Here is a 24,602-nt window from a genome sequence, read left to right on the forward strand (position 1 = left end):
GTGTGTGTATATATATATATATATATATATATATATATATATATATATATATTTGCAGTTGGAGATCCACAAAGGGAGAAAAAACGAATCACGTATCATAAAATAGTTTTATTCCTGAGCTTTCAACCCCTATCAGGGGTCTTCATCAGAGGATAATGCTTAGACTTACAAGAATCAAAGACAATATATAGCAACACATTCAGTATGGGGGGGGGGGGAGGAGGTGACTAAGTCAGTATGATGGGGGGGGGGTTGTATAGTTTAATTAATGTGTATATGTCCTTCTTAAGTTGGCATATGCTGGGTTTATGTCCAAGTGTCTGTTGATGGCGTTTTCATCTGATAGCCAAGACTCAGCTGTATACATAGGACAAACGTCAAAAAAAATCTCAACACGTGTACAGGAACATCGTAACGCCGTCAGAAGAAAGGACGCACTATCTTTGATATATGCACATACTAAATCGACAGGACACACATTCAACTGGGACAACGTAAAAGTAAAATTTAAGGCCAGTACAAAAAGCGCCAGAGAGTCGGCCGAGTCTTTGATTCTTGTAAGTCTAAGCATTATCCTCTGATGAAGACCCCTGATAGGGGTTGAAAGCTCAGGAATAAAACTATTTTATGGTACGTGATTGGTTTTTTCTCCCTTTGTGGATCTCCAACTGCAAATATGCAAACCGTATCACAGACCTTCTCTTCCATATATATATATTATAGAGAGAGAGAGTGAAGATCATTCAGATCAGATCGGCACATATCTTCACTTCTGATTTTGGTTCATGTGTGGGTTGTCCCTTCTGTCTTTGCTTTGTTTTTCATCCGCGTCTCTTCTTCTGATCAATGCTTGTTTTTCATCTCCAAGCCATACAGTAGACAGCACCACACATTATTTTGGGTTTCTCTTTTTTTATTAAATAGAGAGTTAACTTCATTCTATGGGACAGCAGTACTTTTCCTCTGCACCCAGACATCCACCTTTCTAGAAGGCCATAACCTCAAAGCGTAATAATTATTCAGGGCAGAAGAAAATGAAGGCTTGGTCAAAATTTTGGACCACAACTGCTGAGTAGTTTAAATCAGTACTTGAAGCTGAACCCCAAAAGCCACAAAAACATAGTGGAGTGTCTCTTTTATGTTCAATTATGGTATAGGGTATAGGATCATTTGTTTTCTACAATGCAGCAAATGTATTATTTACTTACTGAAAGTAATTTTACAAGCAAAAAGACTCCCCAACAAAGAATGTACTATGAGTGAGAGTTGCAAGGAGAGGGTTGATGAGTGTATCATATTAAGTTTCCCAGAAAGCCTTAACGCGCAATGTTAGTTTGATTCTACACTGACCAGAAAGAATGCCATCAGCAGTTCAACATGACAAAGGAGGTGGATGTCATACAGTGTGTGCCAAAACCTCTCTTCTATTCCATAAAATACTGATATAGGAACCAAACAACATCTCATTTCATATTTCAAAAATCAAATGTTTCTTTTTCAAAATGGTTAATTTCATTCATTCTTATTTTTTCAAATATTTAAGTTAGCATATATTAGTGATAAGTGTGGAAGCAGAGTTGTACCTTATATGTGTTTTTTGGTAACTTTTTACTTCATGCATGGAAATAAGATGCCCTGTGGCCACAATATTGTTATGTAACATAAAAGGAACATGAATGTAGTGTGACCTCAACAGAGTTTAGTTTTTAGATAATTAGCAAAATATTTTTATACAGCCTCTCAGTGTGCTATTTTGGTGATTTCTTCTTATGTTAGATACAGTATATTCTGGCAAAGAAACAATGCAATTAACATCCTCCTGATTCTTACTTTAAAAAGATCTGGAAGTGTTGCTTTATCTCCTCTGTCACAAATTGCTTTAAATAAGATCGTGTTGCATCACCAGAGGAAAACACGCCAGCTTTCAAAGTGTCATTTATTCAGTTTTCTTTAACAGAGTATCTTCACAGATTTTCAAATTCAATGAGTGTGCTCATCTTGTAAGAATAATAAAGTAACAAATAATAAGCATTAGACAAATTAATCAGCATACATGTATTACCAAACTGTGCAATAATAAGTCAATAAAGAATACATGTGTGCAAAAATTTATTATTTGTTTTGTAAAGAATAATAAGGTAAAGGAAAATTAAAGATAATTCTAGAAAATAAATCTCTGGATCCCATTATTCATGTAAAAAAACTTATTCTAAGCAATTAATGGAATAAAATGGTAAAATCTTTTAAATTGTTCCCCTTTTTAGATAAAGATGCTGATGGGATATTTAAATGGGTGGACAACACTGAAATAACGTATCAGAACTGGGCAGTTTCCCATCCACACAATACTCCAAGGGTATGGGATTGTGGCCAGGTTTACACAGGTAAGAGTGGCTCTTCTAACTCTCAGTATTCTCCATATGATTTATAATAAATTACAATCCTGATGCAATGCATTGACCTGCCTGGTCACTGCAGCAGGCTTACCTTTGACACAAGGCAAGAGATGCTATTTAGATATTTAATATGTTAAAATGAAACAGCTTTCTCCGTCTTGCTTGAGTGTTCTGCATGTACTTAGTTTGTCTTAGTTTCGTTATTTTTGTATTAATAATTTATTCTGATTTGTTTTACAGGCAGTCTTACAGGAAAGTGGGAAACTGCTAATTGCTTTAGAAAGCAAGGCTTTGTATGTGAAATAAATGGAGGACAAAATTTAAAACCAACTTCGATGCCTGGTAAATGTTTTGTTTAATTCCATTGATATGGTAGATTAGACAGAAATTAGAGCTTTAAAATATTTGCCTGGATGAAGAGATAAATCATTATTTGGGTAGGCTATATTTCATATACAGTATATTGAGTTGTATATACTTTACCTTAATTTTATTTAAATAAATAAAAGATATTATTATTATTAATTATTAGAGAAAATATTCCATATACACGGTGGCACAGTGGTAGCGCTGCTGCCTCACAGTTAGGAGACCTGGGTTTGCTTCCGGGGTCCTCCCTGCGTGGAGTTTACATGTTCTCCACGTGTCTGCGTGGGTTTCCTTCTGGGTGCTCCGGTTTCCTCCCACAGTCCAAAGACAAGCAGGTTAGGTGCATTGGCAATCCGAAATTGTCCCTAGTGTGTGCTTGGTGTGTGTGTGTGCCCTGTGGTGGGCTGGCGCCCTGCCCGGGATTTGTTCCTGTGTTGGCTGGGATTGGCTCCAGCAGACCCCCGTGACCCTGTGTTAGGATATAGTGGGTTGGAAAATGACTGATTGACTATGCCATATAATCATCTTATTTTATGTAGCTCTTTCACTTTACAATTGAGGCTGAGGTTTTATTCTTGTTTTTATGCTGACATTTCAGTCAGATACATTTAGTTGTCTGGAGCAGCCTTTATTATCTCAGGTTAATTTCCAAGCTCAAGTCTTTTATATTTATGAAGGACTCAGAGACAGTTAGAGTGTTTATGCCTTTATTACCCAGTATTTAGATAGATAGATAGATAGATAGATAGATAGATAGATAGATAGATAGATAGATGTTATTTTTCCCCAGGGCATTTTTTTACAGAAACTTATTAAATATTATTACTGTATATTATGACGAACAACTCCCTTCCCACAATACACACCAGAATGACTGAGAGAATGACAGAGAGAGGATGTGCAGCGTTGTTCATAATGGCCCTCATTTTTGTTTTAATTCACTCCTTCGCTGCTACTTTTTGGGGGTTGAGAGTGTGTCCCATAACCAAGCCTGCCTTTTTAATCAGCTTGTTGATTTAGTGGGCCTCTCTTGAAATTATTTTGCCAGCCTGCCACACCACAGAGCAGAAAATCAAGTTGTAGAAGATGTGAAGGATGTCACAACCCACATTGAAGGAACACAGTCTCCAATGGAAAATGAACCTGCTCTGCCATTTCTCATATAATACGTCTGTGTTATGAGACCAGTCCAACTGGTCATTGATGTGGACCCCCAAGTACTTGTAGGACTGGGCCACCTCTACATGCACTCCTTGAATAGTGACTGGTTTTGCTGATGTTAAGTTGCACACAATTCTTTCTGCACCATTTCTGATTACATCTTGCCAGAAGAAGGGGCCTGAGTTGCCTCGAAAGCTTGCATATTGTAATCTTTTTAGTTAGCCAATAAAAGGTGTCATTTTGCTTGGCTTTTCTCTGCACCAAGAAACAAAGTTTTCCATCTGACTCCTATATTCTGTCTCATCCCCCTTATCAACACACCCCATAAGTGCAGAATCATCTGAGAATATCTGCAAGTGACATGACGTGGTGTTATATTTGTAGTTGGAGGTATACAGAGTGAAGAGAAAAAGAGACAGGACTGTTCCTTTTGGTGCTCCAGAATTGCTCACATCCATACCAGATGCACAATCCTTGAGTCTCACAAACTGTGGACTGCTCGACAGATTGTCCATTATCCAGGACACCATAAACTCATACACCTGGATATCTCTGAGTTTACCCCTTAACAGAGATGGTTGGATGGTATTGAAGGTGCTGGAGAAATCAAAACACATAATCCTCACAGTGCTGCCAGCCTTGTCAAGGTGAGAATAAGCCTCATGAATCAGATAGATAATTGTATCCTCCACTCCAGTTTATGTCCATATGGCAAACTGCAGTGAGCTCAGGCGCTTCTTCAAAAGAATGCAATGCCCTTTACTTGGTTGGTAGTCAGTTGGCATTATCCCGACACTTACAATGAGAATATACAATTAGAACAAAATACACTTGCTACCATGCCCCCTGCTACTAAGAGCAGAAACTGTGTATCACCAATTTCAGCTTCCTGTGAGAATTAGTTTAAGATTTTGCTGTTGATTTATAACACCATGCATTGTCTGACTCCTTGTTACCTCACTGAGCTTCTTTTTCTGGTATCAGCATCTTCAAGACAGTCCCTTTTGACTGTTTCCCCTTCTCATTTGAAATCAGAAGGAGACTAGGACATTTTGGTAACTGCCACACAGCTTCAGAACAATTCACTTCTGTTTATTAGGGCTGCTTTTTATGTTATTGCCTATTTGTTTTTTAACGCCCCACCCCCCCCCACACACACACACCCCCATAATGTATTTTTGTGTTTTATTTGTTCATATGCTTGAATTTCAGATTGTTGTTTTTTACTATGCTATAAATTAGCATTGACATGTTACAGTTCAATGAATTAAAGCGCATGAACAGATATATAGTTACATATATAAAGGTGAAACAATAAATATATAATTTGGCAGAGCAGATATTCAGTAGGTTAGAGCGAGTTCAATAACCGATTTGTGGGAAGTAAAGGTTGAGTTCACAGTGAAGGGATTTTGCACTGCTACTTTAAAGCACCAAGTATCTGCGTTCAATACTCTGGAGTGTATGTTGTCAACAGGAGAGTTTTCTGGTTTTCCCTGACCTCCCAAAAGCATGTTCCCCAACATTGTTGTATTAATTTAACAACTCTAAATTTACACTGTGGACATATGTGCATAAATGTGTTCAGAGATATGGGGGAGCATCATCTGGAATCTTTACTGACCTCAGATGATACCATGGACACCTAAAAAAACAAACCAATTACTGTTGGTGTATTTATTTTTAACAAAGCAGATGGTTTTGTGCAGACAATGATTACTAGGAGAGCACAAACTAAAACATGAAATGTCAAAGTAAAAGAACCTGACACACCATGGATTTTACCATACAAATTCTTTATCCAGGCCATGTGGCCACCCTATGTGTTAATCTCCTTAGCACTGCAGAGAACACCGTGTTGACTGTCCGCCTTTGAACCGTGTCTCAAGGTTCCTTACAGGAAAAATTGTGGCTACCAAATCATAGCACCTCATTACAGTTTTAATCAGAGAGACAGACATTGATTACTTTTTAGTTCTCTTTTTTAAGCAAAATACTGTACAAAAATTTTCTGAATATAATAGCTAAACATTGTGATTTTTTTAACATGTCATTCTTTTTCCCATTCCTAGATAAGTATTGTGATGAAGGATATACCCTATTTGAGGATTCCTGTTATCTTTTTGAAAGTGACTTTTACAAAAGCTGGCATGAAGCAAAACAATACTGCATAAGCCATGGTGGGAATCTAGCAAGTGTACACAATCAGCAGACTGTAGGATTTTTAGCAGGTATGGTATGGTGTAATGGCATTATATTGTCTTTTAATTATTAGCAAATATGACAAGGTGCTTTGTAATAAGTCTGCATTGTTGAAATAATTTTTTACTTTTAAAAAATATTCTTTAAAATCATGTTGTCATATCATACTGTGCTGCTAATTATACATTTCTTGTTTGTTTTCAACAACATGTGTAGTGTGAAGGGTGACTTGGGAAACTTACCTGGCTGGGACGCCCACAGTGTAGAAGGACAGGGGGAGACGACTTGCCCAGGGCTTTTGTCTCCCCCATGGTCATAGATGGCAGCCACCTTGGGTTGCAGCATTGCCACAGATTCCCACAGGGCATCATTGGAATTGGAGTTTGTCGTTTAAGTCCTGTTGTGTTCCATGAGTGCAGCCAGGGGCTTCTGGGAAGGACTGGTGAGCCCTACTTTATTGAGCTCCCACCTTACCTGGAAGTCCTTCCAAGCCACAGCTTTGGGACACTGAAAGTACTTCCAGGGATTACATAAAAGGAGCTGCCTGCCACAACTCATGAAGTTAGAGTTGGGAGGAAGGATATGAAGCTTGCATGAGGAGTGGAGGAGGCAGTGATGAAAACAGAGAGAAGAACAAAGACAAAGGCAGGGGATTGCTGTGCTTGTTGTACTGTGTTGGTAGTGTGGGAAACTATTCCTGAGAAGAGTTTCACACGAAATAAAACCCTTGTATTTGCAGCACTTCATATGTTGTGACATTGTAAGAATGTACACAACTCTACAACTGAGCATTAAATAACTGTATTAAGTCAAAAATGCAGAAAGTCTTCTACAAAACAACAAGAGCACTGCCCTGACCCCGTGTCTAATGTTGGTCCCAGTGTTGTACCGAGTGCTGTCTGGAGAGGCTCTACAGGCACTTGGTCTGAAAAAGTTATGTTCAAGTGAAAATGTGCATTTAAAACAACCATACTTTTGAATGTGTAATATCAACAAATAAGTTGAAATTTACAGAAAAAAATGGCAAAAAATATGTTTGCAGCATATACTGTAATATGTCGGCATTGTTCATTCATAAGAAGTATTTCTGAATGATATGAGCATTACTAAAATTTCACCATCTTTAGATCTTTTTACTTGTTTATTGAGCATCAGTCTGGATCCTTCATCTATTGCATTACAATTTTTTTCTGTGTTTTACAGTGTCAAAGTCAAAACATGTTAAGTATGCTAAGTTTGAACAAACAGAAAGCTGCTAATTCCATAAACATTCAAACTATTTGCTATTAATATTCTGTTGAAGCCAATGGCCTTGTAATACTTACATTGAATAAATGAAGTCCATTGGTGTGCAATTTCAGTGTTTCATATAAAGTCAGGTTTTATGTACTTATCTCTTGAAGTCTTATGGATGGTTAAAACAGAATTGTAATAAAATGAATGTAAAGAAGCATTTAGATTAAATCCAAGAAGAAAGACAGTTGGTGGAAGGGTTACAATGCATTAAATGATGTTAACAGATAATGCTAATTTTGTTAAATTAAGAGTAATTTTATTGCAGGTCACATTAATTGAAACATTCAACTAAGGTCTTGTTTTTGTTTTCGTAGCACACACTGCCAGAGCATCATGGGTAGGCCTGAATGACATAGAAGAAGAAGGAAATTACGTGTGGTCGGACGGCAGTCCAAATGTACGTAAACCAGTAGTTGCTTTGTGTTAATGTGTTCTGCCTGTAATGGTAGTTTAATATTTGGTCTTTAAAAATTATTTCATTTTTCTGCTCAACTCACAATTGAACACCGTTGAGCACTGAAGCTTAGCATTCAAATACTTTTCATTCATCCATTTTTGGTTGCCATTTTATAGCAATGCAGATTTGCAGAGAGGGGTGACATAAAACTGAAGTGAGCAGGTAGCATTTTTGAAAATATTTTGTTATTTTACCAGTATACAAAAAGGTTAGTGAGACTTATTCAGTGGCGATGGCCATAAAGTACTTGTAACAGTTACAGCCATTGAAATAAAGGGATTTCATAATTGTATTTTAAAATGAAAAGTCAAGTTAGTGATCCATTTTTAATTGTGTAACCTTAATCATGCCATTGGGTGAAAGCATGCCAGCGCCTCTGTATTAGATGTGCAAAAATGTCTTCTCTGTTGACAGCTTCACAGTAAATTTTATTGCAATGCCAGTGAATTGGCATCTACAAAACTTATCAAAATATGCAGAAGTGTCTAAATACTTGTGACCTTCATTTTATCAATTCTGTTTGTCGCTTCTGTCACAAAGATGTTGGGTGTATTTGTAAATTTCCCCTTGGGATTAATAAAGTATCTATCTATCTATCTATCTATCTATCTATCTATCTATCTATCTATCTATCTATCTATCTATCTATCTATCTATCTATCTATCTATCTATCTATCTATCTATCTATCTATCTATCTATCTATCTATCTATCTATTTCTAGCACTCTTTGAAGACTGATATGTTAATCACTACTTTCTGTGACAACAAACTTAATAAGTTTAAGTAAGCTCTTTTTTTCCCCTGGTGACAGCATTGTTTTCCAAATAAGCCTTTGATTACTGGGAAATTACTTTCACCAAAATGTCTTTGTCTGGAGAGGACATTCTTGGTTCTGCTGTATGCTGAATGAACTCACAGGTGAAATTTTAACAAGTACTGAAAAAATGGGATTTGGGAGAAGAGAAAATGGCTGACAAAAAGAAAGCAACTGATGTCCCGTCATGGCTAAACTTGAGCAGTTTCGTCCAAAATTAGTCAGTTAAAGCAAATAACAATTAATTTGCCTTCCTATTTCACGTGTATCTGGAGGCTGAAGGATGCAGAAACTGGCCTTATTTTTGTAATGCTATTGTTTTATTATAATCATCACTTTTTAGATACAGTGTCACATGTTGTGCACTGGTTAACAGCACTGAAACTGAGTGTAATAATATAATCAATATCCACTGGTAAGAGTCACAGGTTGGGTAGGAGAACATGGCAGTGTTGAGGTTAGCTCAAGGAGACGGAGTTTGATTACCAGCCTGGTCACCGTCTGTGTGGAGGTTCTTCTCATGACTGTGTGGCTTTCTCTTTACTTTATTTTACTTTATTGGCTTTTTCTTCTTTACTACCAGAACCTAAAATGTCTAACTTTGCCTTCTGTTAGTTGAGTGTGTCCTAAACCCTGTCCAAGTTGAGTCTTGAATGTGGTTTTGCTGGGATAGACTCTATTGTCCTGCAGATCTGCAAAATAAAAAGTGAAATTGCTCAGGTGGATGGTTTCAGGTGTAACTCTGAAAATGAAACCGTACAATACTTTGAACCGGTGTCTGTGACTATTTTAACAGTGTGAAGGTCTAAAGGAACAAAAGTGTAATTAACATAAATTGCTAAATGGAATGGCGTAGGTCCATTGTTGAGGCTGTGTCTGCATTGGCATTTAAACGCAGACATTTTCTCTTTAACATGTACTTTCTCTGTCATGTGTGTCATGTTCTCTTCTTCTGACTCTTAATCTTATTGTAACTGTGATGTTTGCTCATTTTTATTCTTGCCATTAAAATCTGGCAAGTGTAATGGGCTAGAATTCAGTGTTTTAAAGAAAAGGAAGTTTCCTGGAAAATGCTACAGGTTATTGGTCATGGCTGTCTGCAGGGCATAAATATTTACCCATCTTGCAAAAGAGTCACCTGCTTTGAATAGTCAGACTGCTTTGATTAGTATCTCATCCACACACAATGTGGTGATACAGAACTGCCTGCTTCCTTTGGAAATTAATGAGTTCTGGGGACATTGGTTTCTAATCAGGTACTTCTTGATGGCTGACAACAACACTATTGTTGGAGCAAAGTAAATGTGTTTACATTATTGTTTCACAGAGGAGATTGGCATGTGCCATTGTTTAACTGATCGTCATGTTGATCTATGCAGAGATTGAAGCATTTATATATTTCTGGGTAAATGAGAATAACGTAGAACAGAGAAGTATGGTCTGAGACTCATGACTGCTGCCTGCTTCACCCTGCTGTGGCTACACCCTGTCGCAACAGTGGCTCGTACCTGGCCCAGGTTCCCCTAGACTTGAGGCCGGTAACACAGGCATGCTTCCAATGCATCCTCATAGGTCAGGGGTGTCCATCTCCGGTCCTGGTGGGCTGCAGTGGCTGCAGGTTTTCATTCTAACCATCTTCTTAATTAGTGAGTGTTAGTTTTAATTTTCCGTGACTCCAACCCCTTAGTTGTTTCTTTTTTGTTAATAAGTATCCAAACAGTAATGAGAAACAAAAGCCGCCACATGACCAACTAACCTGAAAACAGAGAAAGGTGAAGGTCTCGGTCATGTTGGTGTGCTCAAGTCACCAAAACATTTTGATGGTGGTCTTAGAAAAAAACAGAAAATCAACAGTCTGCTGTCGAGGAATGAGAGCAGCAACAAGTCATGATATTCAACAATGGCTTTAATCAACAGCAAAAATTGGGTTCTCATTAAGAAACTAGTTGGAGTGAAATTAGATGGAGTTTAATGTTTCAATTTAGCTGGTCATCTGTTGGCTCGTTTCACATCTCATTTCATTTAATGAAGAAACAAATCAATTCAGAGGACTGAATTCTTAAAAACAGGGCTATTAATATGAAGGGAAAAGGAGTTAATTAGCAGTGAAAACTGGTCACTGATTAGGAAAAGGATTAGAATGAAAACCTGCAGCCACTACTGCCCTCCAGGACCGGAGTTGGACACCCCTGTCATAGGTGTTAATGCTCTGATATCTTTTCATCTTTAATGAAATTTGCTTAGAGCAGTGGTTCCCAAACTTGGTCCTGGGGACCCCCTGTGGCTGCAGGTTTTTGTTCCAACCAACTTCTGTTTTTCATTGGACTGTTACCCTAATTAAGTGAGTCATTATTTCCCAGTTTCTGTGTTTGGGAGTCAATGTAGAAATTACAAATTAAGTTTGGTAAATTTTTATTAAAATGTAATAAGCAGTTATATGGGGAATATATATATATTTTAAGTTGTAAACAGTATTTTCAACCTGATTTTCATTCTGCTTTTCAAATTGTTCTGGTTATTTAATTAATTATTTACTAATTAGCAGGTCTGACACTGAAGTCATTACTGCTTTCATCATCCTGGGTGTCTGCTATGCTGGTTGTTAATTGCCATTATTATGGTTAAATGAATGGAGCAAACTACACAGGAAAAGGGGAAAATAATAGGAAAACAACAAAAGAGAGTTAAGCATTTATAGCTTTAGAAAAAAATAGAGATATTTTTAAATGTCTTATAAATGTAAAATTCATACTGTTGTGTTTTTCTGAATGCAGAATAAGAGAAGATTGAAAAAGACCAGCTAATTAAATGAGATCAATTGTTATCGATTATCACCAATTGTAAATCTGGTTCAGCTGTTAATTTTTATTCCACAGGTTTATAGGAAACTTTTCTCATCCACTTTTCATATTTTTCATTTTTCTTGTCAGGATTTCTTGGTAACGTGGGCACCTGGTCAGCCAGATAATTGGCAAGACGATGAAGACTGTATCCAACTGTACGGGGCTGACAATAATTCTCCAGGTTACTTCAATGATCAGAACTGTAATACTGCTTACCCATTCATTTGTAAAAAAGGTAAGTAACGAAGGAGATCAGATTCACATTTTTATGTTTTTTTCGTTTCTTTCTTTTTCTAAAGGAGTAATTTAAAACTCTATGTTCTTTAAAAACTGAAATCTCATTCTCTTACGAAATTTTCTTTTACTAGTGCACACTGGGTGAATATGCTAACAGTAACCTACCTTGTAGGCGGTAATTTATTTTAACATTTCACATGTACAATACATCAGTCTGTTTTCTGTTGATACTTTTGCAAGAGGCTGAACTTATCACAGCAGACATGGAAATCTAACTGAAATGTGATACCAATATGTCCACTCACATGGTGTCAATTCAGTGTAGAAATGAAGGCAGCATGAGGACATTTCACAAAATAAACATCTGCAAGGAATCCACAAAAGGGTCTATGTCCTACGTGTGTCTGCCATTCACTTTTATGTGTGTGAAATGTATTCCTTAGTGAATCAGGCTCTGTGAAGCTTTCATGGGTTACCACATACATTTGTGAAATACATGTAATACAATGTCCATAAAGGTCTCTAGGAAACTAATTACATCATGTATTTCTTTGGCAGTTCTCTTTGCTTAAATGTTCCCAATTTCTGATTTTGGTGTGGACTGCTTCACAAGTCTGCGAGTTGTCATTCTTAAAGGTGCAGCATCAAAACAACAACGTGAACCCTCCTAAAGAGCGGAAATGTTTTCCCAGCAATGTGACTACACATGTAAACACCAGTGCGAAAGTGAAGCACAACAGCATTAAGACTAAAGTGAGCTGCCCAAAGTATTTATATATTACTATCTGTGCAAGCCTGTGCTGTAAAACTCCCGGGGTCCAAGAAACTATTGAAATCGTCAGAAAAAAAATTGAAATGTAGAGATGTCAGGTAATTGAAAGGAACTACTCTGGGTGTCTCTGTCCTAGGAGGATTCGTTTTGCTGACGTGTTTGCATCGTTTGTGCATTAGCGGCTAAGCGACTGTCTTTCTTCTGAGGTTTTATTTTGTCGACGTGCTCACCTCCCTTGTGTATTAACAGCAGGAGGAAAAGTAAAAGGGATTCCATTTTTCCGATGTTAGTGGCTAAGCGACTTTGTCTTTCTTCTGAGGTTTCGTTTTGCTGGTAACATTGAGACCTAATCCTGGTTTTCAAAATTCTGAAAATACATTAATAAAACTGATAAAGCAGAATTATTTTAGTGAAATAGTGAACTACATATTTGAAAATCCCATTCCAGGCAGAAGCCAGGAGGCTCGTGCGAATTTTGAAGAAACTATCAAGACATGTACTTCAAGCAGCTTCCTAAAGAACTTCTAATAAGTAATTAGATAAAAGTATTGAGGCAAATTAATTATTAGATAAGCAAGCAAGCAAGTCTAATTGGCAGAATGGTCTTCTCTCATTTGTAAAATATGTTGAGCTTATGAGATGTAAAAATTTAGGATGGCATACAAAATTCTTCTTAAATATGACTCTGCTTATAATCTGCTACCTATAACTTCCATCCATCCATCCATCCATTTTCCAACCTGCTGAATCTGAACACAGGGTCACGGGGGTCTGCTGGAGCCAATCCCAGACAACACAGGGCACAAGACAGGAACCAATCCCAGGCAGGGTGCCAGCCCACCACAGGACACACACAAACACACCCACACACCAAGCACACACTAGGGCCAATTTAGAATCGCCAATCCACCTAACCTGCATGTCTTTGGACTGTGGGAGGAAACTACCTATAACTTTTCATAATAAAATGAAGTCATCTGAGTCATTAAAGCGAAAATGTTATTAATAATTCATGTTAGCTTATAGTACCTTGAGGGATGTATAAAAAAACAAAGGAGAAATAAAAGATTGTTAGTGAAAATAATGAAATAATGCCAGCCCCTATTTTGACAGCACAAAGCAGACATGAGACTGGCATTAGACATGCTTACCCCTCACTCACATTTAGACCTGTATAGGCACTGAATACGTGGCTAGATGGTGTAACCTTCGACTACACTGCTCTATTCTTCCCTTTACATCAGGTAACAAAAGACAATACATCAGTGGCCTTCAGTCTTAGCCGTTTTATTCCCTTGCTGTCTGGGAGAGTAAAAAGAAACACAACTTAAACCCTGCGTGCTGTCTGGAGGGTGCTGCTTTTTCCAACTTTCCTCTAAAACAAAGGAAAAACATTACAAACAAAAAATGTTAGAAAAATTAATTGTAAAACAAAAACTGAACAGAGCTTCATAAAGTCTATCCTACCCCCAGCAAGCCAAATTCACGACAGTAAATGACTCCATACAATTACGCCCTGAACAGAAGCCTGAAAAACGTGCTCTCCCAATAATGGTTCCTGTCCATGTTAAATACACATTGAACCAAAGGAGCACAGAAATTTGGGGAAAATACAAATAAAAAAAAAAATATATATATATATATATATATATAAATGCAAGTATAACCCTGAACATGAATTAACTCTGTAACACTGGCCCAGTCCAAAATAAATTGTGAACTAATGGTGGACTTTTGGTTTAGTGTCTAAACCAAAGCACAGAAGTGGAATCTAATTTAAATGAATTCAGCAGAGTGTAACTTCAGTCTGTCATACAATGTCACTCACGACACAATCACTCAAGAGTGATACACCCATTCCAAGACATTTGTCACGTGTAATAATAAAATGTAGTGCATTTTCCATTTCAACAGATGATTTATACAGCAGATACTATAACCTAATACAGAACATTTTCTCAAAGAAGAGGAAAATAGCTGAAGGTCTGAGACTGCGGGGGTCTCAATCTCAAGTCCTGGGAGACCAACATGTCTTCTTTGTAGCTGTTAATGAAATGTGTTATTTATTCACAGGATTTATTCTTGCTTTCATTTTGCTACATGAATTAAGGCAGAATCCCACAATGTTTAATAGAATCAAATAAGATTAGTAATCCCTCTATCGTTCCTTTTTTATTTCCAATAAATGTTTCTGTTTCAAATTTTCTTTATTAAATTACTAGCTGTGCACTACCTGTCTAAGATGGGTTGAAATCCAAGTAATCAGCGTAGACCTCAGCATTAACGTTTATAATGCACATGTCTCTTTTATATACCACTTGGTATGGAATTAGTAAAAGCAGTTTTAATGTTTGTGATGTGTCATGTGTTGGAATGGCAAGTGCAATGCATTTTATTACTAAAAACATTTGGAATGACGTGGCAACCTGACGGACACACAGACTCTTACCTTTTCATCTAATTACAGTATCTCATTTATACAGCATTTGGTATAGAATTCTCAACATTTGCAGTGCACCATCTGTTGGGACTAAAATGCACTTCATTTTATTACTACATGCATTGCAAAATACATTCCAATAGATGGCGCATTGCAAATGTTAACTCTGAATACACTTAACAGAGTGTAACTGTTGGACGGATAGAAATTGGCTGATATTTTATGGATTTCTTTATAAATATTGCATGGCATTTTTGTGCTCAGCATTGTGATTGTGATTTTCTTTTTGTTTGTATTTCATCTTGTATTTTAATTTAAGTACATTTCTACGTTTGAAATTACATAGTGCATTTGGTTTGCAAGCTTGTACTTTATAAGAACAAACTGAGTACAATTTTTGAAACTGAGTTAATAACTTCAGTTGGTAATATGAAACTGAACAAAACTTTCAGAATGCAGAGACATGCTTCTTAACAAAGTTCACAGAAAAAAAAATCCCCAAGCAGCAAAATGAATTATCTAAAAGCAAAGGTCAGACACCTGAACAACTATAAGTCATCATTAAGATATAACTAAGATAATGCAATCACTTTTTGAACTGAAATTTGTTTCAGTATGTTTAAATGGTGCTATAAATGTTGCCTTCCTAACTATGCTGGCCTATTTATATTTGAAATAGGTGAAGGACATGGACCAAGACCTACTCCACCATCAGACGGCCCAGGTAACCTACAGATATACCGACATTCAACAAAGACTTTGCCATTATTGTATTTGTTTCTTAAATAATCTGTTGTGCTCCTAGGCTGGACTCAGAAATGTGGGTCCTGGGATTCAGATCCCATTAATGATTATTGCTACTTGTTCCAATCCTTATCCTTGAAGACCTGGGCTGATGCTCGACTGGACTGCTTAAATCAGGAAGGGGATCTGGTGAGCATCACTGAACCCTTTGAACAGGCCTTTGTCCAAGGTAGAGTATAAGCTGCTTAGGTAATAACTCACATTGTTGCACATTCTGGCTAGACTGCATTAAGATTTACTGATTTTAAATTAGGAACACTCAAATGGTTCAAGACTTTATTTGCTTGCCCAAACAAATTTTCACAAGCTACCGAGAAAAAAAGTAAAACTTGATTCTTGCAACTAAACAGTACAAACTCATTAGTAGATTGACACTCTGAGGGCAGAATATTTTTTCCAAGAAACACAGTTTTCTGAAAAGCACACAAAGCAACGGTTTAACACGGGAATCAACATAAAACGTCTGTTGCTGCATGCTGTGCACGCCAGTTTGCTAGGAATGTGCAGCAGGCTCGCTGGCAGGCGGTCGCGGTTGCAGTGCAGCGCAATCTGGTTTGTACCTCTTGTCACTGTAAGTGGCAGACCTCCAAGGTTGAAGGTTGCCGTAGGTGTGTCAGATACGTGAACCTGTTCGGCACCTTGATCAACTGTGGACAGATCAGCTGATGCTGGTTGCTCATATTCGTTTTCGATCACTTGTATCGAAATCAGAGTCTGACAAGTCAGAGTCCAATTCGGTGATAATATGCAAAACATCGTCCATGGAGTATTTTGCTTTACGCATTTACTTCGATCTCTCGCCAGATGTTGATGCCATTTTTGCCCTTCTTTGCTCCTCGCTACTCATGCAAGCGCAGGGAATCTCGGCCAAACCAATGAAGCTAACTCTCCTTCTGGCAAAGAGAGTGTAACTAAAACATATTTGTGAGTTTTGTTACTGTTTACAGTTGATTACCACCATCAACCCCTCCTTTTGACAAAAGTTGACATCTGCCCTGAAAGAGTTAAAAGACTTAGAATAGGATAGTGTATAAAGTCAAGGATTCAAATCAGATCTGTAACTAGACAAGAGTGATCAAAAATCCACATTTCATTATTTAATAGTGATTTCGCATGAATAATGATTTATTAAAGGATATATTTAGTATTGTTCTAGTCAAAGTTATCTTTTATAATCACTGTATATATTAGTTTGACAAGTGAAATTGCATTGTAAAGTTTAGCATATTTTATGAATTTAAAAAATAAGTAGCCCACTCTTGTATTTTAGAATGGAATTTATGGGTACTGGGTTTTCATTGTAAAAAATAGCCTTAAAATGTACTGATTACATCCATTTTAAAGTAGCAAAGGTTCTGATTCAAAAAATGTATGTTTGTGACTTGTTTCTTGCTCACTTGTCTGCTCACAGCAGGCATTGTGGATGGATTTATGACTTTATAATCCCCCTGTCCCCTCGGCAAACTATACTCTGCTTATAATCCTACTTTTGCTTCTGCTGTTCTGTTTTTTCAGTGGTTATGTTCTGCCATGGCCTGTAATAACAGACAAATATGTGGTCAAATCCTGTGATTATTCAGTTTTTGCAGATTACATTCTGTGTTGTTTTTTTCATATAACCTACAGAGAGAGAGCCATGCTGAGTGGCAGCGTAATGAAAAGGGCACATAACTGTACTGTGGCCACAAGGGGGTGCACCATCAAGCCCCAAACAGCAGACATAACTGCCACAAGCACAGTTCCAAGTTAAAATAAAGATGTTTTATTTTACAACAGTACCTTTACAAGGTATATAAGGTCCCACAGTTGACACCTTTTAAATATCAGATCAACACAACATGACACCACCAGATTGTTTCTCTCATCTCCTTGGAACTCCTCCTTGGTGAGTGTCATCCTCTTTCTCCTGACTCTGACTCCCTGATTGAGGCTAGATTGCCTTGTTTTATGGCAAACCCAGGAGCACTTCCAGTGTCATGGCACGGCATGCTGGAAGCACTTAAGGGTCATACATAGGCCCAACAAAAAATTAGAAAGTCAATTTTTTACAGCCCCCCCCTACAGCACCCAAGGACCTCAACTGGGTTGTCCTTCCATACTATAACTCACAGAAAATCTTGTGGATGCCCAGACTGAACTCCAGCCAAAGGACTACTACCACCTCCCATGATGGAAAACAAATTGTTTAAAACTTCCAGTCATCCCTTGTTCCTCCATAATCTGGTCATCCCAAATGGGACAGAAACCAAGGACCATCCTGGCTGGGTTGTGCCTCCATTCTTGTGCTCTATCCTTTACATCCTCCCAGCCAGGTAAGAAACCATCCTTGACCCCAACTGAGATGCCAGCCCATCCAGTCTGTCACTTACAGTATCTTCTATAAATAACAATACATTATATTTTTAACAAAGCCTTAGATTTTGAAAGAGCTAAGCTACCTGCACATCACACTTTCTGTGGCATGTCGTATGCATGCACAATAAAAACAAAAAAAAATACTGATTTAAGCAGATTGAAGTGCTACAGATCAATCAATACATGATGATTTGCTCTTACTAAGGATATTACAAGAAAAGAACCGAGGACAACTGACTAACACTATCCGTAAATACACAAGGGGAACATGGAGACGCCATGCAAATGTTGGCACTGTCAGGCAGGAATGACAGCCCAAGTTAAAACATCTGTACCAAACCTGCTAAACTTAGTTGAATTGCCAATAATAAAGTGTTCCATGTGTGTATCTAGGTGTGCTTACCCTGTGATGGACTCACATTCTCCAAGATTTGTACCTGCCTTCAACCCAAGAATTGGGATTGGCTCCAGCTGCCCCATGATCATGCCCTGGATAAGCAGGTTTAGAAGATTGGTGGATGAATGCTTGTAACGTCTGTTCAGTTCTTGTCACTTAATTGTTTGCTGTGTCAACCTGCTCAGTATTCTCTCTCCCTCTGACATGTGCATTGTCAGTCCTGTGCTAGTAGGCAATATCTTTGCGAAATAACAAAATAAGCTTCCACCAAGTGATAGAATATAAGCTATAGTAAGTGTGGCTATATTCAATAATTACTGTTTAGCTGTCTACAAAACAGAGAACCGGATCTCTCTGCCTTCTGCCTTCCTCTCTAATCTTTTTTTTTTATTCTCTCATTTTTTCATTTTTCTCCAATCATCTTTTTTTTTTCTTTCCAGTCGGCCTTTTTCATTCTTCTCCTTGTTTCCTCTTTTTCTCTCTTTTTTTCTGTCTCTCTTTTTTTTCTTCTCTCTTGTTCTTAGTTCTCCTTTCTAGCACATACGCTTCCATTTTTAAACTGAGGATGAGACACAGCTGCAGCAGTTACTGCTCCAGCACTAATTGGGGTCCTGCATGTGTGCACAAAATGCAGGGTCGTCTGCTCCAACATCGCCAACATGCAGCCTGCAATACCTATGACATCAGACTTGGAACGCCCTACATATCACAGAATGACCATAACGACAATCACGTCATTACATGGGTGTGTTTTGCTGTCAAGAGTGTTCCGTGACTGATACTATGGGTGTTCCTTAACTGGAGGGTGTTTCCTGTCTGACATCATAGGAACTGTGGTCTGCAATTACACTCTGTTGGCCCACAATCCCACGCTGACACCACTCCTACCTCGCTACCACGTCCCACCCAAAGATGTCAGTGTAGATGATTATTGATTTAAAATGTGCTCCCTATTCTTAAGCCATGGACCTGCCATATCTGCTAGCACATAATCTCCATTATAAAACACAAGAGCAGTGTAGTTTTTTATAAATGTATAAAATATGCTTCACTTTAGAATGCAGTTTCCATGATTGTGAAGAAATAACTTAAGACTTGAAAATTACTGAAGTTATCCTTTAACTAACATTTTAAGAAAGGTAACAGAAAGAAAAGATCTTTTATACAAAAGCAATTAGGTTGTTCATTTATTATCTTAAAATAGGATCAGTATATTTCTAAACAAGTTACCATTAAGATGTCTATTTACTGTATACCGTATCCTTCCAAAAATATTTATACTATCCCATGTCTGAAGGTTTTACTCCAGGTGTCATAAAATGGTCAGGCAGTCAGTCATTGTCCAACCCACTATATCCTAACAAAAGGTCACAGGGGTCTGCTGGAGCCAATTCCAGCCAGCACAGGGTGCAAGGCAGGAACAAATCCCGGGCAGGGCACCAACCCACCACAGGGCACACACTAGGGACAATTTAGGATCACCAATGCACCTAACCTGCATGTCTTTGGACTGTGGGAGGAAACCGGAGCACCAGGAGGAAACCCACTCAGACATGGGGAGAACATGCAAACTCCATGCAGGGAGGACCCGGGAAGCAAACCCAGGTCTTCTTACTGCAAGGCAGCAGCGCTACCACTACGCCACCGTGCTGCCCTCATTAAATGGTAACTTTCTAAAATGCCAATTGATACCCCACAAGGATAACATGAGTAGCAATAATGAAACCAAATCTACTCATTTTGTTGGTCACTAAGTGTTTGACTACTCTTCCACAACATACAGTAGATTCGGACACACATGCTGTGTCTTGATCTCTAAATGCATTTGGTGTTTCTCACCCAAAAACAGCTGAATATATTTTTCCTTATTAGTTTTCTAAGCCACTTTTAGTGTCTCTTGGTGTGAAAGAGCTTAAGAGGATCTCAAGTTTCTTGTGCAGAATCCATATTTAGCAAGTATTTATCACTATCAGGTGTTTTTGACATGTAAGCCATATTCATCCATGCCTAATCACCCAATTTTAAAACACTACGATGCTAACAGTACATCAATGTCTTATGCATTGCAAAATATCAAGTTTTTTTCATAAAGTTTTCTCAACAAAACAAAAAGCTTTACCAACACAACACATTTTTTAATCATTATGGATAAGATATGGTGATATGGATTTCAGTTGCATTAGACTCACCCAATAATGTGATGTGTAAGTAGACTCTTGACACAGTACATGCAGCCTAACAATAGCCTTCACACTTTGTAAGGAAGGTCTAATTTGCTCTTATGTTGTTTTTATTTTTCCTTTTCTGATCCTTGTTATTTTTTTCGAATAAATAGCAAAAGTAGTAACCATTCCAACTGGTGTCGCTCTTTGGATGGGCGGTCATGATTCAGTAAGAGAAGGAGGATGGGAGTGGACAGATAACTCTCCATTTAGATATGTCCACTGGTCTGCAGGTAAAAATTTACTTGTTTTTTTTTTTAGTCTGCCAATTTTTCAATAACAAATAAAAAATGTAATACAATTACTGCTAAAAGCAGCAGCTGTCATTTATGAATATTTATGAATGCATTAACTGTTACTTCCTGTACATAAGTATATATTAACACACGTTCCTGCTGATAAACAAAAAAGCTTGTGTTCTTTGTAAACTTTTTATAAGTATCTATCAATTGTTTTTTTTGGAAACATGTCATAAATACCCATTATGTTAAAAATGGTCTTTCTCAGGAATCAGAGCTGGGGTCACCACTCTTTTTATTATATAAATAAAATAGCGTTGCCCAGGTATATTTTTAGAATGATTTAAGGAAAGAAAAAAGTTTTATGTGTTTTTAAAATGGTGACACTGTTGTTATTGCTAGCTGCCCCATCCATCATCAACACTGCCTCTCTATCAATGAATCTGCTCTCATGAGTCAGGAATTGGAATTGCAGGAACTTCTTGCAGGGTTACAACCGTGAATGCTGTCATCCACGACTTGTCCTCTTAGCTCAAGGTGGACAGTTCCTAGTGCTAAAATTATGAAGGAAAGCCAATAAAGCAGGAGTTAAACAACAGCCCTTTGATTCTTCTTTGTGTTGCTCTGCACTTCCACTCTCAATCAAGCCTCACCCAACACCACTTTGCAAAAGTGTACCATACTCCTTTTTATATTACAGTAGATAGAAGCAACACGCAGTGAGTCAAGAATTTGTTCCTTTTGGGTCTGATTGAATTCCAAAATTGTGATTAAAAACTTGCTGGGTTGTAACCATGGACACTGTCATGTCTGATTCACCCTCTCAGTTTAAAGTGGACAGTTCCTAGTGCTTAAATCATGTAGAAAAGCCAACAAAGCACAAGTTAAACAACAACCCTTTGATTTTCTTTTGTATTGTGCTGCACTTCCATTAATCGATCAAGCCTTACCATGACCCACCTGCAAAAGCGCTCGATACTCCGGTTTATATTATAGTACACAGAAGCAGCAGCCAGCGTTGCCAGCATAAGTAATGTTAAGATCTGGTCATTCTGTCCACTAGTCTGATTTCAGTCTGCTCAGATGTTTCTCTTGCTCAAAATCAGCAGGTGGCACTGGTACAAAAACTGTAGCACACAGGGGGAAAAAAACCCAGTGGGACCTCCAGGGTCTTAATTTTGGGTTCCAAAGTAGTTTATCTTGTCTGTATGGCATCAGAGAACAACTATGCTAAATTTGGTCCAGATTGGTCAAAGGGTGTAGGATTGTATAGGGAACATATAGACAGACAGACAGACATTTTATTTTATATATTGTAAATAAAGCACAAGAGTACGTCAAAGGTTTGGGGATCCACCCTGTATACTGGCGTAAATAGGTGAAGTCTTTACAGACTTGAGTTCAAAACAGACATGACAAACAACAAAATGGCGGCCATATACAGTATATGGTAGGTGGAAGGAAATGGGGTCATGGAAAGTGGCATTCTGGAACCGGACGTGACATCAGCAGGTGGTGGGATCTTGAGGCTTGAAACCGGAAGTAACATTGTGGGTGTCTTCTGAAGGCTGGAAGTGATCCCTATCTTGAAGGGTCATCAGTTGTTCTGCAGGAAGAGAGGGTAGAGTGTTAGAGGTCAGGGCCAACCCCTGGTCCGGTGGGAATGTACACTTTTTTGAGCCCGTAAACTGTCTCCCAATCGCATGTGTGTGACAATATGTATATCTATCTATCTATCTATCTATCTATCTATCTATCTATCTATCTATCTATCTATCTATCTATCTATCTATCTATCTCTATATATATATATATATATAGATATATATATATATATATATATATATATAAAGTTAAGTTTGAAGATGATACTAAACTAGACGGAATGGCTCATAATCTGGAATAAATAGAGAGGGGCTTGGACAGAGTACAGGCTTGGGAGGATTTTTGGGCAGATGATGTTTAACGTAAGTAAGTGTAAAGTGTTACACATAGGAACTAGAAATATTACATTTGAGTACACAGTGGGACATCGGAAGCTTGAAAGTACTATTTATGACAGCGTTTCTCAACCTTTAAGTATTTGCGACCCGAGTTTTCATTAACAGTTTTAATTGGGCCCCCCTAAGGTTTTTTTGAAAGGAGCCCACTAATACCAATTTGTTCTTTTTTAATTAATGATATATCATAGATGCATATTTTATTATACTTATTTAACTTTTATGGACATTTATCTAACTCTATATTTATTTTTCTAGTATCAGAATGTAGTTTAAGTTAATTTGATTTGGTTTCAGTAGATGTGTTTTTCATATTTTTGATTCTTGTTTTCTTTTTTTCACATCTTTGCTCCCCCCTTTTTGTTACTTCGCACCCCCCTAGGAGGGCCTGCCCCACAGATTGAGAACCACTGATTTATGAGAAGGACTTAGGAGTTGTAGTGAACTCAACATTATTTAAATCTAGACAGTATGCAGAAACAGTCAGAAAGGCCTGCGAGGTGTTACGTTATATTTCACAATGTGTACAGTTTTGGTGTCCATTTTACAAAAGAGATGTTGCTGGAAAAAGTCCAGAGAAATGTCCTAATGTTTAACTTTTTAATTTAAAACATTGCTTTTTATGAATAATATTATTTATTTTATTACTTCTCAGGCAATCCTGATGATTATTTTGGTGAGGACTGTCTCAGTATTCGAATCAAAGATGGATACTGGAATGATGATAACTGCGAATACCAGCGAGGCTACATTTGCAAACGCAGAGGTGAGAGGCTTCAGTTATTCTTCAGACCATTTTTAGCAGTGTAGAGCAGCACCTAATCCTTTAGTGTTTTAATGATCAGAGAGAACAGATAGCTAGGTCCAAATAAATTCAATACTCCCACCACACCCCTGCCAATAGTCAGCCCACTGAACTTGGTTTTTGCAGATACTTATTGTTACAAATGTACAGTATGTCATTTCATGTTTTACAGGTAATGTGCCACCTCCTGAAAACCATCCACAGGAAGGTAATCCTATGCTATATAATATCAATCAGAAGTATGACAATTGTTTCCTTCAATGAGTGTAGAATGCATTTTGTTCTCCAGGATACACAACAATCTACATCTGTCAGGACACCAGCACTACACTTACATGTCCACAGGACAGTGTCATTCGTATTCAGGCTGCTATGTATGGTAGAAAGAGCAACAAAATCTGCTCACTTGGGCCCGGATCATCAGGTATGGAGATGAATATGTTGAGTATAAGACTGAGAGTTGCAATGCATGCTGGGTGCATTCCAGCTCAGAAATTGGTAGCATTGACTGGTTGGCATTTGTAACCATTGAATTACTCTCCTACTTAAGAGAGCAATAGAGCATCGCTCCACCTTTTTTTGCACATTATTTTTGGTTCTTTCTAACCTTACCTCTAGCCATTCAAAATTTAAATAACTTTTCAATGTAATTCTTTGATTACAGTGAAAAAGAAAGTAATCTTTCTAGCTCTATATGCTTTTTATTTTTGGAACTGAAGTCTGTCATAACATATAAATTATTTGTAAAGTAAATAGGGTCATCTGTTTATGCAAAAAGGCAAAAAACCTTG

General features: G+C 37.7%; 1 protein-coding gene across 1 annotated transcript in view; it reads left to right on the plus strand.

The window, feature by feature from the left end:
* LOC127527905 (macrophage mannose receptor 1) overlaps positions 1 to 24,602 on the plus strand; it is a 183,967-nt gene that overhangs the window by 48,604 nt on the left and 110,761 nt on the right. Inside the window, exons 10-20 of the mRNA XM_051928073.1 lie at positions 2,265 to 2,384; positions 2,637 to 2,738; positions 5,999 to 6,157; positions 7,739 to 7,821; positions 11,628 to 11,775; positions 15,669 to 15,713; positions 15,795 to 15,962; positions 20,881 to 21,000; positions 23,662 to 23,772; positions 23,984 to 24,019; positions 24,101 to 24,235. Of these exons, the coding sequence (XP_051784033.1) occupies positions 2,265 to 2,384; positions 2,637 to 2,738; positions 5,999 to 6,157; positions 7,739 to 7,821; positions 11,628 to 11,775; positions 15,669 to 15,713; positions 15,795 to 15,962; positions 20,881 to 21,000; positions 23,662 to 23,772; positions 23,984 to 24,019; positions 24,101 to 24,235 (1,227 nt within the window). The remainder of the gene's footprint in view (positions 1 to 2,264; positions 2,385 to 2,636; positions 2,739 to 5,998; positions 6,158 to 7,738; positions 7,822 to 11,627; positions 11,776 to 15,668; positions 15,714 to 15,794; positions 15,963 to 20,880; positions 21,001 to 23,661; positions 23,773 to 23,983; positions 24,020 to 24,100; positions 24,236 to 24,602) is intronic.

This window comes from Erpetoichthys calabaricus, chromosome 5, assembly GCF_900747795.2.
Source record: "Erpetoichthys calabaricus chromosome 5, fErpCal1.3, whole genome shotgun sequence".
NCBI lineage: Eukaryota > Metazoa > Chordata > Cladistia > Polypteriformes > Polypteridae > Erpetoichthys > Erpetoichthys calabaricus.